General features: G+C 45.5%; 1 protein-coding gene and 1 pseudogene across 1 annotated transcript in view; one reads left to right on the top strand and one right to left on the bottom strand.

The window, feature by feature from the left end:
* The window catches only part of LOC144737835 (uncharacterized), a 34,095-nt gene extending 32,584 nt beyond the window's left edge, over window positions 1–1,511 (bottom strand). The window contains exon 1 of the mRNA XM_078620708.1: window positions 1,506–1,511. Within this exon, the coding sequence (XP_078476834.1) occupies window positions 1,506–1,511 (6 nt within the window). The remainder of the gene's footprint in view (window positions 1–1,505) is intronic.
* A 4,563-nt stretch (window positions 1,512–6,074) lies between these two features.
* On the top strand, window positions 6,075–18,917 carry LOC144737834 (uncharacterized; annotated as a pseudogene).
* The last annotated feature ends 687 nt before the right edge of the window (window positions 18,918–19,604 follow it).

Here is a 19,604-nt window from a genome sequence, read left to right as displayed (position 1 = left end):
CTGAGCTGAGAATTAAGTCACTCAAGATTACTTTTTTTAACCATAACTTTAGGTAGGTTAGTGTCCTCGGGTCTCTGTGAATACTACTCTTGAATGAAATCATACTCCCGACATTATACTAATTTTGGTTGATCGAGTAGAACAAGGCACGTGCCATGTCCAGACGAATTCTTATCAACAACAGTGTCCTTAACACTTGATTAAACGTGCACCTCTTAACCCCTCCCTCGCATTTACGACTAACGATTGCATTTGCACATAACATACATTCAAGCCCATTAAAATGCTAATACGACCATATTGTTATTCTAAAATTTGAATGCGATTCTTGCCCTGTATCTCCACAGTTCACATATCCGACCTCCGGTTCGATTGAACAGATAATTTACATACATATGTGTAGATTGCGATTTAATACTTCTAATGAGATTTTAATACCGTACCTCCGTTTATGGTGCTATAAATTATAAAACCAGTTGATAATTTGTGTTGTCGTTTAATGTTTAGTGTTATTGTCTATATTCTTAGGTTGTTTCGGTAAAGTCACGTAGGTAAAACATCAAAATTAATAAAAATAATAAAATAAAATAAAAGTCACGACGTTTCGGAGGCAACACAAGTCTCCGTCATCAGGTGGGACCGTCACAGCCAGATTAGCTGCATCAAGTGAGGCAATGATTCAAGATGCAATCCCTTAAAAGCAAGTTGAGGGGGGAGGAGACGGGGGCTCATCAGAATGTGGTAGCCAATGAATGGAACGTCGAGCACATCCTTTTGGCCCCTCCCCCTCCCGATGCGTTGTGCCTGGCGCCCCGTGCTGTCTTTGAGCCCCGCCCCCCTCCCTCCCGATACGTTCCATTCATTGGCTACCACATTCTGATGAGCCCCCCTCTCCTCCCCCCTCAACTTGCTTTTAAGGGATTGCATCTTGAATCATTGCCTCACTTGATGCAGCTAATCTGGCTGTGACGGTCCCACCTGATGACGGAGACTTGTGTTGCCTCCGAAACGTCGTGACTTTTATTTTATTTTATTATATTTATTAATTTTGATGTTTTACCTACGTGACTTTACAGAAAAACCTAAGAATATGAATCCTTGCAGTCCCGAAAGCTTCAAATTTAAAATTATTGTCTATAGTTTTATCAATTTACATGTTTTTAAAGTACAGGTGATTCCCGGTATACTTCGGTATTCTGGACCTGAATGTTGCGAAACGATTCATAATGGGGACCTTTCTCCACCGGAGCGCACGGGCTAATATTGGGTTTGTGCGATTATTTTACATATCCATACTGAATATTGCTATTTGATGCCATTGAGATGGAACATTTATCCAATAGTGGACAGCTTGATCCTAATACCACCAAAGTGTTATTCAAATAATTTTAATCCCATCCTGATCCTGCACCTTCCGTTTCACATATCCCACAATTGGATCGCACGTCCATATTACATAAATGTCACATGCATACATGTTACATACAGACATGTTACATACTCACGAGCATAGTGTGATTCTTAGAGGAACACGTTGTGAAGCTGAGAATTCGAATGAGATTCGAATATCACACTTCAATGTACGGTGTTCTAATCTGTAACACTAGTTTATGATGTTATTTTATAACGTTTTAATGTATCGCACATAGCTTATATTGTTAGAGTTCACAACATTATAGTTTACTATAACACTAGTTTGTAGTGTTATTTTAAAGCGTTACAATGTATAGCTCACAGTTTAAAGGTTATATTGTTAGAGTTTATAATGTTAGAGTATGCAATGTGAGTTTATAATTTGAGAGTTTGTGGACGTGCCCTGTTCTCGTGGGACCCGACACGGAATTGGAAATAATTGCTACGATCATGTCTGAGCTGGGATGAGCTACTAATGTCTACTTTGTTTAATCATAACTGTGTGTAGGTTAGTGCCATCGGTGCTTAGTAAATACTACTCATGAATGAACTCATACTTCTTTCGGTAGAAATTTGAAATCCTGTTGGTAGAACAAGTCGCCTGCCTTTTCTAGACGAATTGTTATCTTCAAGTGCGTCCGTAAATATACTGCTAAAATACACAGCATAGGAAAGGCTGCCTTGTTGGGGAGATGCAGTTTGGGTAAGGCGCTGTGATCGGGTGATGACACGGATTCTGAAACAATGGAGTTAAACACTCGCTGCTTGGCCCCGTCGACAGCAGCGAAGGCTGTCATATACCGCTCCATTTACGAGTTGGATGTATAATGTGTCTAGTTGAAGGTGCTAGGTGTTGATTTCTTCTAACTGCTACTAACGTCTGTTTTTAGGATTTGTCTATCAAGGAACACGTGTTAATCGGGTAGACAGCCAAGATGCTGCCGGTTAAGGGCACACTTGTGTGATGGAGATCCTCCACCTGAAATTCTCTGAACATGTTTTTGCTAGGAACATTATAAAATAAATAACTGACAAACATTTGTTAAAAATACGTTTTTATTCATCTGCAATAATTTTTACGTCAAAACTCGAAGGGAATATTTATTACGTCCTATGTTCACACATTTCCAGTACAATGCAAACCATTTCCGTTCCAGGAATACCAAAGCATTAAAGTATCATTCCCCATGATTTCCTTATTAGTTCACCACATTTGTTCACTGTGCGTCTATGTTTAAGTCAAGGCCATATATCCAACGAAAGCGTCTTTAATGTACATCCTGAAATCGGCTATCTAAAATCGATTAATAACAATTAAAAAAAGCTATACACTTGACAAAAAAGTGTATAGCTTTTTACCTACAGACGCATTCCAACTTTAGCTCAACAGGAACACATAACGACTACAATTGAACCCTCTCACAACCAGTGCTCTTCACACCACTTCGGCAAGTAATCCGATAACATTACAAACCACCAATGTGCAGGTCACGAAACTCTCACAAATACCGTAAAACTAAAATGGTCAAAATTACACACAAAAGTACTCGATACGGATTAAAAGGTATAACCACATGACATAATATTTTGTCAGTCACCCCGAATTATTCTTTGTTTCTTTCGGTTAAGTCACGTCTAAAGATAAAATAATAAATTAAAATAATAGCGACGTTTCGATTGCAACACAAGCAATCATCATCAGACGTGACTTAACTGAAAGAAACAAATAATAATTCCTGCAGTCACGAAAGCTCCAAAATTAAGATTGAACCACTTCTACGGAGAAGTTTTAAGCTTATCCTTTTCTCTCTCTGGCTATGTGTTCTCTCTGCCTGTGTCCTCTCTTTGGAATTTTCACACTTAAAATTCTAACTTAGCAATCTTTGGGATACGTAATCAACCAGGCTATGCGTTAATTGTGTGTTAACCGACTCTCTGTGTTGTATTACATCACATTTCGATATTTTGCTAGGTTATTTAATTTTCGTGTGCCTTTCTCCTAGTTTTCAGGCTTGCGTACCCGTGCCGCGTCGTCATCTTGTTTGCAGCAGCGGTGCGTTGCCGTACACTCATTGATGTGCTGGTTTTCTCTGCCCCCTCTCTCTCTCCGTCCCCGCCCCCCTCTCTCTATGTTTAAGGGACCGTCACAGGGGCGGCCCCTCTCTTTGTGCCGATGTGTGTCCTCTCTCTGTGTGCCGTTGTGATATCTGTCTGCTTGTATGTCTGTCTATAGTTTTCTAGTTAGTTTTTTGTTGTTATTTCTTTTATGCCTGATGATGATTGCTTGTGCTGCAATCGAAACGTCGCTATTATTTTAATTTATTATTTTATCTTTAGACGTGACTTAACCGAAAGAAACAAAGAATAATTCCTGCAGTCACGAAAGCTCCAAAATTAAGATTGCATTTTATATGTCTGTTTGTAGTAAGTATATGTGCATGTAACATGTCTGTACGTAGTAATTATGCATGTAGTATGTATGCATGTAACATGTATGCATGTAACATGTATGCATGTAACATGTATGCATGTAACATATATGCATGTAACATGTATGCATGTAACATGTATACATGTATGTAATATGGACGTGCGAACCAATGGTGGGATATGTGAAACGGAACGTGCAGAATCAGGATGGGATTAAAATTATTTGAATAACACTTTGGTGGTATTTGGATCAAGCTGTCCACTGCTGGATGAATGTTAATCTCAATGGCATCAAATAGCAATATTCAGTATGTATATATAAAATAATCGCACAAACCCAATATTACATACATACATGTTACATACATACATGTTACATGCACATATACTTACTACAAACAGACATAATACATACATACATGTTACATATGTAATGCGGGCGAAAGCGACCTTCCGGATGTGACGTCACGAGGAGGCGGAGCCAGGTGACGTGGGTGAAAGGTAGGGGGTCCTTAAGCGGGTAAACCGGAAGGAGAAGGCAGTCGGGGTGTGAATGGAAATTTTGGGGCCACGCGGGCGTACGAGCCGAGGGGGCACCGTCAGAAGCGGGAGCCAACCCTGGGAACAGTAGGGAGCTACTGGGAGGTGTAAAGCTGCAGATAGAGATAGGCAGTAAGGCTGTGTGTGAGGAGCAGCGGGGTGGCTGCCAAGAGTCGCAGGAGCGACGAGAAGGCGAGACAGCACGAGGCTGTCAGAGCTGCAGCAGGAACAGCCAAGGGAGCTGTGTGAGAGTACAGCAGCGGAGCGGCTGTGGGGCTGCAAGAGCGACAAGAACAGCAGCGGGGCTGCTGATGTGGACTGGAGTGACATCGGAACCAGCACAGAGAGAATAAGAGAGACAGCCGTGTGGGAACGCAGTACGGACCGAATAAAGGACACTGAGCCAGAGATCGTGGTCAAGTCTTTTATTACACTGGGGTCAGAAGTGAAACGGCATGTCTAAGCAAGTAAGGAAGAAAATTCCCCCGGCGCCAGCATCGGCTTCTTCGTCCGACGACAACGAATTCCCTCCGACCACGGATTTTGCTGGGGTGGTGGAGGAGAGCCCTGCTGAGGCGAGCACGGGGACGGGCGTGGAAGATGTCGGCGCGATGGCGGGTCCGTCAACAACATCGGACGCTGAGCAAAGATGGCAACAGGTGGCAGAACAACTGGAGACACTCAAGGACGTCCTGGCGCATCTGTGTCACCTCGTTACGCCAAGGACGACGATGGAACGAGAAGGTGCTCCACGGGCCGCCACGTTGCCTGCCCTGCCGCCGCCATTGGCCACGCGGCAAGAAGACGCCATCTTGCGCGCTCCGCGGCGCCAAACCGCCATCTTGGCCACGCCGCGGGCCGACGCCATTTTGAATTTACCTCCAGAACAACCATCATTGGAAGACGGCGTAAAGAGGAGTCGGAGTCGCCACCTTACTACAGTTAAGGAATTCTCTATCGGGGGCGATTGGAGCGCTTTCGCCTGCCGATTTTTGGCGGCGGTTCGTTCAGCAAGATGGACCGATGCGGAGGCCTTGGAAGTGTTGCCGACTCTACTGGACGACGAATCTGTTCGATTTTTCCGTTCCATAACGGCCGATAAGAAGAAGACTTTATGTGGAGTTTTTGAGGAAATGGCCGACGCCTATGAGCCACCTGACGACGCGCATCGGCGATTCGCTCAACGACAACGAGCACCCGAAGAATCGCCCGTGGCGTTCAGGGGTGCGGTGTTGGAGCTGGCCATGGCAGCATATCCTGACACGCCACAGGATCTGCTCGAGCCTCTCATATTGGGAAAAATGCTGGAGCTGTCTCGGGATCTGGGGATCCCCATGCCTGTGTGTGGGCATGAGAAGCTCACGTCCCGGGCGGCAGCAAAGTGTCTGGATGCGCAGTTTAATCTCCGTCGCTGGAAGCAAGTGGCGGCATGGACGGGTGGGCCCGTCAAGGAAGGAGGCGCGATGGGGTGGGACCCCACAAGGGCGATCTATGTGCCGGATGAGCGGGGTCCACAGGAGCTGACGGCTGCCTCCTCTCCATGGCCGGGACGCGGGACAGAGGAGGAGAAATCGGAGGAAGAGAAGGCAAAGGAGGACGAGATTGTGATGGTGACAATGGAGGAGAACACGGAGGGAGAGGAGAAAGACAATACGGAGATGGAGGACAAGGAGACAACAAAGGATGCACAGATGGTCGTGGTGGAGGACATGGAGACGACGGACAAAGGGGAAACAATGGTGGTGGAGGAGGAAGAGAAGACGGTGGTGGAGATGGTGGATCCGGAAGTTGAGGAGGAGATGAATGAGGAAGAGATGGTGCTAGCGGAGGAGAAGAAGATGGAGAAGATGGAGGTGGCGCAGGAAGAGGAGGAGGTAGAGGAGAAGATGGTGGTGGAGGATGAAGAAGAGGGGATGGAGGAAAATGAGACGGAGGAGAAGATGGAAGAGGTGCAGGTGGAGATGCACGAAAAGAAGAGGAAGCGAGGGGGCCTCGCTCGCGTGGCGAGAGCGATCGCCTCACTCGTCCGCCGCGTGCTGCTTTGTGGTGGCAGGTCCACCGCCCAGTAGGGGTGGTGGCGGTGGTCGTGCATCGGTGCCAACCGTGACCACTATCACCACACTACCCGCCCACCCCGTGATACTCGCTACACACACCACACGGGTCCCCAGAGAGACGGTGCCACTGGGACCACAGCTGGGGAATGAAGCTGAGCAGCAGATGCCAGGACTACAGCGGAGAATGACTGCTGCCAGGAGACCTCACATCACACACACACGGGACTATGTCTTTAACATAGCCGGCCCCACACTGGGCCCCTTCCATGCTGGTTTTCATCCAGGCAGTCCTCATGGGATGACCTTGCCATGGTTTCCAGGACATGGTCGTATTAGCATTTTATTGTGCTTGAATGTATGTTATGTGCAAATGCACATCATTAGTCGTAAATGCGAGGGAGGGGTTAAGAGGTGCACGTTTAATCCAGTGTTAACATTTATTTTAGCATTATATTTAAGGACACTGTTGTTGATAAGAATTCGTCTGGACATGGCACGTGCCTTGTTCTACTCGATCAACCAAATTTAGTACAATGTTGGTCATACATGAGTGTGATTTCATTCATGAGTAGTATTCACAGAGCCCCGATGACACTAACCTACCAAAAGTTATGGTTAAACAAAGTAATCTTGAGTGACCTCATTCTCAGCTCAGACATGATCATCGCCAACATTTCCAAAGACGTGTGGGGTCCTGCGAGAGCAGGTCCCGACTACAAACAGCTGGGCGGCAGAATCGGAAGTAGCTGCGTCGCCATCGAAATGTGATGTTGCTGCTGTTGTTGTCGCTGCTGTTGTTGCTGTTGTAGTTACTTCTGTTGCTGTGATAAACGCAGGGAGGTGGTGTTCCGTGAAGGGATGACGCCTTTGATTAAAGCCTCTGATCAAACTCACCCGATTGACGCCCTTGATCGTCGCATTTGATCAACTCTGATATTGCGTCTCGGTTAGACCCGAGTGTCGTTCTTTTCTTAGCCGTTAACAAAATCCAAAGCTCAACGCTAAACATCCTTGCGGCCGATAGCATACTTTTGACTCGATAACACCGCTACTGTTGCTACGCTCACATGGAGCAGAGACGCTCTCCACAGCCCCACGCACACGGAGACAAGAAGCCATTCAATTGCTCTGTGTGTGGTAAGGCACAATCGTCAACTCGTCAAACTCATCAGAGAACGCACAAGGGCGAGAAGCCATTCCTGTGCCCTGTGTGTGGGAAGGCATTTGCACGGTCATCAACTCGTCAAACTCATCAGAGAACGCACACCGCCGAGAAGCCATTCCTGTGCCCTGTGTGTGGGAAGACATTTGCACAATCATCAACTCTTCAAAACCATCAGAGAACACACACGGGCGAGAAGCCATTCTTGTGCTCTGTGTGTGGGAAGGCATTTTAACAGTCATCACATCTTAAAAGGCATCAGAAGGTCCACAATGAATGGAAATTTAAATCAAAAGCTGAAATTCAAGGTGCTGCAGTGGGTGCTGAAGAAGTTTCCACCTTCGATCCCATGCAGTTGGATCCCGAGAGATGGCTGGGTGTAATGGAGTGGCTCGAGGATCAAACCGAGAGCTCGGGGTGACTGAAACATAATATTGCATGTGGTTACACCTATTAAGCCATATCGAGTACTTTTGTGCGTAATTTTTACCATTTTAGTTTTACAGTTTTTGTGAGAGTTTAATGACGTGCACAGTGGTGGTTTGTAATGTTATCGGATTACTTGCCGAAGTGGTGTGAAGAGCACTGGTTGTGAGAGGGTTTAATTGTAGTCGTTAGGTGTTCCTGTTGAGCTAAAGTTGGAATGCGCCTGTAGGTACATCTTTACTCAACATTTTAAACGGTTTTTTCAAGTACATAGCTTTTTTTATTGGTATTAATCGACTTTAGATATACGATTTAAGGATGTACATTGATGACGCGTTCGTTGGATATATGGCCTTGACTTCAACATAGAGGCACAGTGAACCAATGTGGTGAACTAATAAGGAAATCATGGGGAATGATACTTTAACGCTTTGGTATTCCTGGAACGGAAATGGTTTGCATGGTACTGGAAATGTGTGAACATAGGACATAATAAATATTCCCTTCGAGTTTTGACGTCAAAATTATTGCAGATGAATAAAAACGTATTTTTAACAAATGTTTGTCCGGTCTTTATTTTATAATGTTCCTATGTTAAGAGAATTTCAGGTGGAGGATCTCCGTCACACAAGTGTGCAGCATCTTGGCTGTCTACCCGATTAACACGTGTTCCTTGAGGGGAAAGTTCCCCGTAGTTAATCGTTCATCAACGTACCAGTCCCTAATCCCGAAGTATGTCGGGGATAAACTGTACTTTATAACATGTAAACTGTAATACTATAAACGATAACACTAAACATTAAACGATTATAAACTAGTGTTTTCATTTATAACCATATAAACGGAGGTAATGTATTATAATATCATTAGAAGCATTAGAATCACAGCGTGGTCGTATAAGAATCGCTAATATTTTTGTATAGTGTACGTGCAATGATCGGATAAAAATTATTACAATTGTAATGCGGGCGTAAGCGACCTTCCGGAGGTGACGTCACGGGGGGTGGAGTCATGTGACGTGGGGGTAAGGTTCGGGGCTTTAAGCGGGTAAACCGGAAGGGGAAGGGAGTCGGGGTGTGAGCGGAAAAGAGTGAGGCCACGCGGGCAAGTGTGGAGAAGGGGGGGCGCCGACGGCGATCGGGAGGGCGCCGACGGCGATCGGGAGCCAACCCCGAAGATAAGAGCAAGCTGCGGAGTGGTGTGCAGCTGGGGAGGAGACAGCCAGGAGGGCTGCGAGTTAGAGGCAGCGGTGTGGCTGCCAGGAGGAGCTGCGGAGAGAGAGAGAGAGAGGGGGCTGCTTGATAGAGGCAGCGGTGTGGCTGCCAGGAGGAGCTGCGGAGGGAGAGAGAGAGAGCAAGAAGCTGTGAGAGCTGCGGAGGGAGAAGAGCAGCAGAGAGTACAGCCAAGGGGGGCTGTGTGAGAGAAACAGCAGCGGAGCTGCTGTTGGGGATCGGGCCGACATTGGAGTCAGCACCGTGGAGAAGCTACAGAGTAAAGACAGCCGTGTGGGTGTACAGCACGAACCGAATAATAAAGGACACTGAGCCAGACATCGTGGTCCAGTCGTTTATTACACTGGTGTCGGAAGTGCAACGGCATGTCGAAACAAGTGAGGAAGAAAGTTAATCCGGCGCCTGCATCGGCTTCTTCGTCCGACGACGACGAACTCCCTCCAACCGCGGATCCTGTTGGGGTGGTGGAGGAGAGCCCGGCTGAGGAGACCACGGGAACGGGAGTGGAGGATGTTGGCGCGGTGGCGGGTCCGTCGACATCATCAGACGCGGATCAACGATGGCAAGCGATGGCGGTACAACTGGAGGCACTTAAGGACGTCCTGGCGCATCTATGCCATCTCGTCGCGCCAGGGACGATGGATGATGCAAGTGGTGCTCCGCGGGCCGCCACGTTGCCTGTCCTGCCGCCGCCATTGCCCACGCGGCAAGAGGCCGCCATTTTGCGCGCTCCGTGGCGCCAAACCGCCATCTTGGCCACGCCGCGGGCCGACGCCATTTTGAATTTGCCATCACAACCACCACCATTGGAAGACGGCGGGAAGAGGAGTCGGAGTCGCCACCTTACAACAGTTAAAGAATTTTCCGTCGGTGGGGACTGGAGCGCGTTCGCCTGCCGCTTCTTGGCGGCGGTACGCACAGCAAGATGGACCGATGCGGAGGCTTTGGAGGTGTTGCCGACTCTCCTGGACGACGAATCTGTCCGATTCTTCCGTTCCATAGCGACCGATAAGAAGGCAACTTTATGTGGTGTTTTTCAAGAAATGGCCGATGCTTATGAGCCACCAGATGATGCGCATCGGCGATTCGCTCAACGACAACGAGCACCAGAGGAGTCGCCCGTGGCGTTCAGGGGTGCGGTGCTGGAGCTGGCCATGGCAGCTTATCCTGAGACGCCACAGGACCTGCTGGAGCCTCTCATATTAGGGAAAATGTTGGAGCTGTCTCGGGATCTAGGGATCCCCATGCCTGTGTGTGGGCATGAGAAGCTAACTTCCCGGATGGCTGCTAAGTGTCTCGATGCGCAATTCAACCTCCGTCGCTGGAAACAAGTGACGGCGTGGACGGGGGAGCCCGTCAAAGAAGAGGAGGCGCTGGGGTGGAACCCTGCGCAGGCCGTCTATGTTCCGGATGACCGGGGCCCTCAACAACTGACGGCCGCCTCCGCTCCATGGACGGGACGCGGCGGGCCGAGACCGCGCGCGGTGCTACCAGAACGGGGCCGTCAGGAGGCGAGGCCTGCGCTTCGGCGCAACGAGGCCGAATGTTTCCGCTGCGGGCGTAGGGGCCACTACGCCAGAGACTGCTGGGCCCGCTTCCCGGCTCCGCCGCAGCAGGAGGCCTCGGCACCGGTCAAGTCGGCTAAAGATCCTCCGAAACAGACAGGCCGGCCGTGACATTGCGGGGGACGAGGGGCCCTGCTCGGAGGACGCCTGCCAGGTCTGCGGGACCTTCGAGCCCTGCAGCCCTTCCGACCCAGCTGCGGGCACGGTCACAGGACAAGCCCAAGACTAACTCTTTAGGGACACGGGACGTCGGTGGACTTCCAGCTGCGACAGGGGGATTACCCCCTGTCATTCCTCGACTTTCATCGCGTTCCCGTTCTGCGAGTGGGCCGCCGACCGTCCGGGACGGGCCGGCGACCCGCACACGTTCCAAATCGCTTACGTTTCGTTGATTGTTGCTGTCTTGTTATTTTTTTCTTACAGTTGTATTTATTGCAGGAGACAGCCAGGAGGGCTGCGAGTTAGAGGCAGCGGTGTGGCTGCCAGGAGGAGCTGCGGAGAGAGAGAGAGAGAGGGGGCTGCTTGATAGAGGCAGCGGTGTGGCTGCCAGGAGGAGCTGCGGAGGGAGAGAGAGAGAGCAAGAAGCTGTGAGAGCTGCGGAGGGAGAAGAGCAGCAGAGAGTACAGCCAAGGGGGGCTGTGTGAGAGAAACAGCAGCGGAGCTGCTGTTGGGGATCGGGCCGACATTGGAGTCAGCACCGTGGAGAAGCTACAGAGTAAAGACAGCCGTGTGGGTGTACAGCACGAACCGAATAATAAAGGACACTGAGCCAGACATCGTGGTCCAGTCGTTTATTACACAATTACAACATGGTCATATTACAATCACGATTTTCACTGCTAGATGTAATCGAATAACAAAAGACGGAATATATTTATATAAATACACGCACAAACTCATTATAAACATCAGATTATGAATGGTGACAATTATTAAAACAATCAAAAATTGTGACAGAGAATTTCCCACATGCAAAACACCACGCTCACGTGACGAATTTTTAAACAAACTGCAACACTCAAGTGACAAAATTCAACAACAAAAAGGCCGCAATTAAAAGAAAAACATCAATGGACAAATCCTAAAAACAGACAACACACGCACGTTAGTAGCTGTTAGAAGAAGACAACACCTAGCACCTTCAACGATACACATTATACAGCCAACTCGTAAATGGGGCGGTATATGACAGCCTTCGCTGCTGTCGACGGGGCCTAGCAGCGAGTGTTTAACTCCATTGTTTCAGAATCCGTGTCATCACCCGGCCACAGCGCGTTAGCCAAACTACGTCTCCCGAACAAGGCAGCCTTCCCTATGCTGTGCATTATAGCAATATATTTACGGACGCACTTGAAGATAACAATTCGTCTAGAAAAGGCAGGCTACTTGTTCTACCAACATGATTTCAATTTATATCCGAAATTAGTTTGGCTTCATTCATGAGTAGTATTCACTAAGCCCCGATTGCACTAACCTACATCCAGTTATGATTAAACAAAGTAAACGCTCATCCCAGCTCAAACATGATTATAGCAATTATTTCCAAATCCGTGTCGGGTCCCAGGAGAACAGGGCACTTCAACAAACTCTCAAATTGTAAACTCACATTGCATACTCTAACATTATAAACTCTAACAATATAACCTTTAAACTATGAGCTATACATTGTAACGCTTTAAAATAACACTACAAACTAGTATAGTAAACTAAAATGTTGTGAACTCTAACAATATTAGCTATGAGCGATATATTATAACGCTATAAAATAACATCATAAATTTTGTTAAAGATTAGAACACCGAACATTGAAGTGTGATATTCGAATTCGAATTCTAGCCTCACACTGTGATCCTCTAAGAATCACACTTTGCTCGTCAGTATGTAACATGTCTGTATGTAATATGCATGAATGTAATATGTCTGTATGTAATATGTATGCATGTAAAATGTATGTATGTAATATGGACGTGCGAACCAATGGTGGAATATGTGAAACATGAAGGTGCATGATCAGGTTGGGATTAACATTTTTATTAACACTTTGGTGGTATTAGGATCAAGCTGTCCACTGCTGGATGAATGTTCCATCTCAATGGCATCAAATAGCAATATTCAGTATGAATATGTAAAATAATCGCACAAACCCAATATTAGCCCGTGAAATAATGAATCGTTACAATTGTAATGACTCCGGACTCAGACTGCAGAGGGTTCTTTTATTTAATCTTAATTTGGAGCTTTCGTGACTGCAGGAATTACTCTTTAGTTCTTTCGGTAGCCTTTAACGCGGTTTCAGACCCCAGGCGTCACGATATGGCAACGACGACGAGACAGCAACCAGCCAACACAGCCCCAAACCTCGTTCCTCCTCCTCTCTTATTCTCGGCGTGAACCTCCGCCCACACTTGGTCTCGCATTCCCTTCTCGAACTCTCTCTATCTTGTTGTCACCACTTGTCCCTTAGTTGATGCACTGTCTTTACATCACCCACCTCTATGACCTCTACCTGACCCCGCCATGGGCGAAGCAACTTGGGGGATTTTCCCGGTGGCACCTGTAGGCAATACAACCATGCCCTGTCCCCCACTGCCCATGGAAGCACGTGTTCCCGCCGCCCGAGTTCTTTTCATTAGCGGATTGCGCTCTGGTGGTTAAAGGTCCTCGTTATGAATCGTTTCGCAACGTTCAGGTCCAGAATACCGAAGTATACCGGGAATCACCTGTACTTAAAAACATGCAAATTGATAACACTATAAACAATAACACTAAACATTGAACGGCATCAAAATTATCAACTGGTTTTATAATTTATAGCACCATAAACGGAGGTACGGTATTTAAATCTCATTAGAAGTATTACAATCGCACTCTACAGATATGTATGTAAATGATCTGTTCAATCGAACCGGGGGTCGGATATGTGAACTGTGGAGGGTAAATGGCAAGAATCGCATTCAAATTTTAGGATAACAATATGGTCGTATTAGCATTTTACTGTGCGTGAATGTATGTTATGTGCAAATGCAAACCGTTAGTCGTAAATGCGAGGGAGGGGTTAAGAGGTGCACGTTTAATCCAGTGTTAACATTTATTTTAGCATCATATTTAAGGACACTGTTGTTGATAATAATTCGTCTGGACATGGCACATGCCTTGTTCTACTCGATCAACCAAAATTAGTACAATGTGGGTCATACAGGAGTGTGATTTCATTCGTGAGTAGTATTCACAGAGCCCCGATGACACTAACCTACCTAAAGTTATGGTTAAACAAAGAAATCTTGAGTTACTTAATTCTCAGCTCAGACATGATCATCGCAATAATTTCCAAAGACGTGTGTGGTCCTGCGAGAGCAGGTCCTGACTCCAAACAGCTGGGCAGCATAATCGGAAGTAGCTGCGTCGCCCTCGAAATGTGAGGTTGCTGCTGTTGTTGTCGCTGCTGTTGTTGCTGCTGTAGTTGCTTCTGTTGCTGTAATAAACGCAGGGATGTGGTGTTCCGTGATGGGATGACGCCTTTGATTAAAGCCTCTGATCAAACTCACCCGATTGACGCCCTTGATCGTCGCATTTGATCAACTCTGATATTGTATACTCTCACATGTTAAGCTCTATCATAGTGGAACATAATATTATAACCTATGAACTACAACCTATCCATTGTAACGCTGTAAAAGAATATTACCCATTGGGTTTCACTCCCTCGTCGAGAAGGCCGCTCTCTTCCTTTTCTAAAGTTACATGCTAATTTCTCTGCATTCACTTTAAATCGAGGACAAAGTTTTTCCATTAATTCAAAATAAGCGCACAATTACACACTGAGATGCACTTACATATTCATGCATGACGCACAATGGGCACATTACTCTTCGGTATGTTAATAGACATGCGGATTGTACCTTCCAAAATTAACAATCGAATGCAAATACCCTGAAAGACAAAGGATTGGATCCTAGGTGGGGAGTTATAAGGCGGCTCAGAAGCAGAGCTCAATGCCATTTCTAGAGGGAACTTGATGAGGTTGGACGCTCGACTCGTCGCTCTGCTGATCGCCCTTCAACCGCGAGATAACGCAGCCTGGCGAGCACAATTGCTGTGTCGACAGTTAGGCGACTTTGCGTCGGGAGAGTTCGTGGCGACATCTTCAGACGGGTTCCAGACATCGATATACCTTGAATCTCCAAGTAAGTGTCTATTTTCGCGGAACGTGTTCGTTGTCAAATTAGCGGGATTTTTTTGCGTCTCGCTTAGACGCGAGTGTCGTTCTTGTTTTAGCAGTTAACGAAATCTAAAACTCAACGCTAAACATCCTTGCGGCCGATAGCGTACTACGCTCACATGGAGCAGAGACGCTCTCCACAGCCCCACGCACACGGAGGCAAGAAGCAATTCAATTGCTCTGTGTGTGGGAAGTCCTTTTCATGGCCATCACATCTTCAGAGACACCAGATAACACACACGGGCGAGAAGCCGTTCCTGTGCTCTGTGTGTGGGAAGGCATTTGCACAGTCATCAACTCTTCATAGTCATCGGAAAACACACACTGGTGAGAAGCCATTCCGGTGCCCTGTGTGTGGGAAGACATTTGCACACTCATCACATCTTCAGAAGCACCAGAGAACACACACGGGCGTGAAGCCATTTTTGTGCTCTGTGTGTGGGAAGGCATTTTCACAGTCGTCAAATCTTAACAGGCATCAGAAGGTCCACAATGATAGAAAACTGAAATCAAAAGCTGAAATTCAAGGTGCTGCAATGAGTCCTGACGAAGTTTCCACCTTCGATCCCATGCAGTTGGATCCCGAGAGATGGCTGGATGTAATGGAGTGGCTCGAGAGTCAACCAGAGAGCTCGGGGTGACTGAAAAAATATTATGTAATGTGGTTATACCTATTAAGCCGTATCGAGTACTTTTGTGTGTAATTTTGACCATTTTAGTTTTACAGTTTTTATGAGAGTTTAATGACGTGCCCAGTGGTGGTTTGTAATGTTATCGGATTACTTGCCGAAGTGGTGTGATGAGCACTGGTTGTGAGAGGGTTCAATTGTAGTCGTTAAGTGTTCCTGTTGAGCTAAAGTTGGAATGCGTCTGGAAGTATATCTTTACTCAACATTTTAAAGTTTTTTTCAAGTATATAGCTTTTTTTGGTTGGTATTAATCGACTTTAGATATACGATTTATGGATGTACATTGATGACGCGTTCGTTGGATATATGGCCTTGACTTCAACATAGACGCACAGTGAACCAATGTGGTGAACTAATAAGGAAATCATGGGGAATGATACTTTAACGCTTTGGTATTCCTGGAACGGAAATGGTTTGCATTGTACTGGAAATGTGTGAACATAGGACATAATCAATATTCCCTTCGAGTTTTGAAGTAAAAATGATTGCAGATGAATAAAAACGTATTTTTAACAAATGTTTGTCCGTTCTTTATTTTATAATGTTCCTGGCAAAAACATGTTAAGCGAGTTTCAGGTGGAGGATCTCCGTCACACAAGTGTGCCCTTAACCGGCAGCATCTTGGCTGTCTACCCGATTAACACGTGTTCCTTGAGGGTAAAGGTCCCCGTAGTTAATCGTTTCTCAACGTACCAGTCCTTAATCCCGAAGTGTGCCGGGGATAAACTGTACTCTATAACATGTAAACTGTAACACTATAAACGATAATACTAAACATAAAATGACTATAAACTAGTGTTTTAATTTAGAACGATATGAACGGAGGTAAGGTATTAGAATCTCCATTATAAGCAGTAGAATCACAGTGTGGTCTCATTAGAATAGCACTTTGCTCATGTATGTATAGTGTACGTGCAAGGATCGGATTAAAATCATTACAATTACACTACGGTCGTTATAGAATCACGATTTTCACTGCTGGATGAATGTTACATCTCAATGGTATCGAAGAACAATAGACAGTTTTATATTCATAAATTAACGCATAAACACATTAAAAGCTCATGAGCTTATGAATCGTTACAATTATTATAACAATCACAAATTGTAACAAAGCGAAATTCCCACTAAGCAAAATATCACGCTCACGTGGCGAATTCTTTAACAAACTGCAACACTAAAGTGGCAGAACTCAACAAGAAATGCGCACGACAAAGCTAACAACAGCAATGGACAAATCCTAAAAACAGACCACACGCACGTTAGTAGCTGTTAGAAGAAGACAACACCTAGCACCTTCAACTTTACACATTAAACAGCCCCAAAGATCCAACTCGAAAATTAGGCGGTATATGACAACATTTGAACTTCCTACTTTCGTTCTCGATTAATGAAGATATTCTTGGAAAATATTATCGCTTTCGCTTGTGTTGTACCTCCTAATTATGGCCTCAGGTTCAAAAAACCAAAAAATAAATGCGAATTCCTCCTTTATTCCAAGCTACACAATTCAGGGTTGTGGACCGCTTTGAATGCTTCAATTTAATCACAGTAAATGCTTCAGACCACATCAGGACACTCAACCTAGAGCATATTTGAAGCAACGTGATGAGATGGCTAAGAACTTCAAGTTCATTCTAGTGTTAACGATATTTTAGCAATATAGGTAAGTACACTATATGTACTAAGAATTCGTCAACATAGCAGGTGTCTTGTTCTCTGTAATCAACCAAAATTATGACACATTCTATCATAAATGATAGATAATTCTTCAGTAGTAGTCGATAATCTCCGTCACACAAGTCTGCCCTTAACCAGCAGTATCTTGGCTGTCTCCCCATAAACATGTTCCTAGAGGCGAATGGCCCCGTTATAAATCGTTTCGCAGCATTCTGGTCCCTAATCCCGAAGTATACTGGATATCACCTGTACTCTATAACATGTCAACTGTAACATTATAAACGATAGCACTAAACATTAAACTACTATAAACTGGTTTAATAATTTATTACACCATTAACGGAGGTACGGTATTAAAATCTCATTAGAAGTATTTGAATAGCACTCTGCTCATAAATATGTATAGTGTATGTTCAATCGAACAGGTTTTTGGGGTTAAATTGCGTAAGTAAAAAATATATTTTGTTAAACCCGCCTCAACCCGACACATGAAAATAGTAAGGATTGTCACTAAAACAGAACATGACAATTCGTTACTAAAGCATGTCTATTCCGGTCACTATTCTTCAATTGGGATTACCGTTGGCACGGCTATTTTAGTACACACAATCGACAGGAAGCACAAGGACAATGGGTTCACTTAATTCGCATGCCTATTGTACGTTGATTACCATATACATTACCCAAACGGCAATGGGTACCCATAGCCATATATATATGTATCCATCAACACCCCCCCTCCCCCACTTCGCGCAAGAAGAGCACACACGTTTTGTCATCACATCTATCTCTCTATTTACGGAACGAAACAGGAGCACTTCTCCACAATACTGGCCGTCGCCTAATGAAACTAGTTGTAATTACTGGCGAAACGTCGTACTCAGATTGTATATGTTGTGGCTTGGCTCTCCAACACACCATTGTGCTGGACTAGTAACGAATTAGCATGTCCTCTTCACGTGACAAACCTTACTAATTGGGGGTGGGGGTGGTGGCGGGTTCAATGACACATTTTCATATTTAGGCGATTCATGGATACGGTATTCGAATCTCATTAAAAGTATTATAATCGCAATCTGCTCATATAAAAGAAAGCTTACGTTCAATCGACCCGGGGGTTGGATATGCTAACTGTGGGGGTGCAGGGTTAGAATCGAATTCAAATTCCTAGAATAACAATATTGTCGTATTAGCATTTTACTATGCTTGACTGTATGTTATGTGTAAATGCAAATTGTTAGTCGTAAATGCGAGGCAGGGGTTAAGAGGTGCATGTTTAATCCAGTGTTCGTCTCGATCAACCAAAATTAGTACAAAGGCGGTCAAAAAGGAGTACGAGTTATTTCATGAGTAGTATTCGCTGAGCCCCCAGATACTAACCTACACACAGTTATGGTTAAACAAAGTAACGTTTAGTCACTTAATTCTCAGCTCAGACATGATCATCGCAATCATTTCCAAAGACGTGTGGGGTCCCGCGAGAGCAGGGCCTGGCTACAAATAGCCGAGCAGCCAAAACAGCAGAATCAGAAGTAGTTGTGTCGCCCTCTAAATGTGTTGTTGCTGCTGCTGTTGTCGCTGATGTTATTGATGTTGCTTTAGTTACTTCTGTTGCTGTTTTGCGTCGGGTGGTGGCTCATTTACTCATCACAACCCATAATCATCAACACAAATCATCAGTATCAACACACATTATCATCACCAATCATCATTATCACTATCAACTCACCATCATCAACCATCGTCACCACCACCACCCAACCATCACAACCAACATTCATCATAACCACCACCAATCAAACATCATCATCAACACCCATAATCACAACAACTCATCATCATCACCACCCATAACCATCACCACCCATCATCATAACCTCCCCAATCATCCATCATCATCACTACCACCCATCATAATCACTACACACTAGCAGTTGCCGCCCGCTTCGTGGGCGGTGTGTATATGCTTGGTTGGTGGGGAGTTGAAAGTGGCTGGACACAATATACATGTTTTGGTGATTGTTCAATGTTTATTTTTGTGAGGTTATATGTATTTTTATGAGACGCTCAATCGACAATATTAAAGAATGCAAGTGATTGAAATATAGAACGCAACTTATTCAAATATCTGGCGATACACGTGTACACTCCGTCTTCCTCCTCCTCGTCGTCAGGTCCCTCAATAAGCGCC

Source organism: Lampetra planeri, chromosome 74 (assembly GCF_965212315.1).
Source record: "Lampetra planeri chromosome 74, kcLamPlan1.2.h2, whole genome shotgun sequence".
Classification (NCBI taxonomy): Eukaryota; Metazoa; Chordata; class Hyperoartia; order Petromyzontiformes; family Petromyzontidae; genus Lampetra; species Lampetra planeri.
This window is presented reverse-complemented; position numbering and strand designations above follow the sequence as displayed.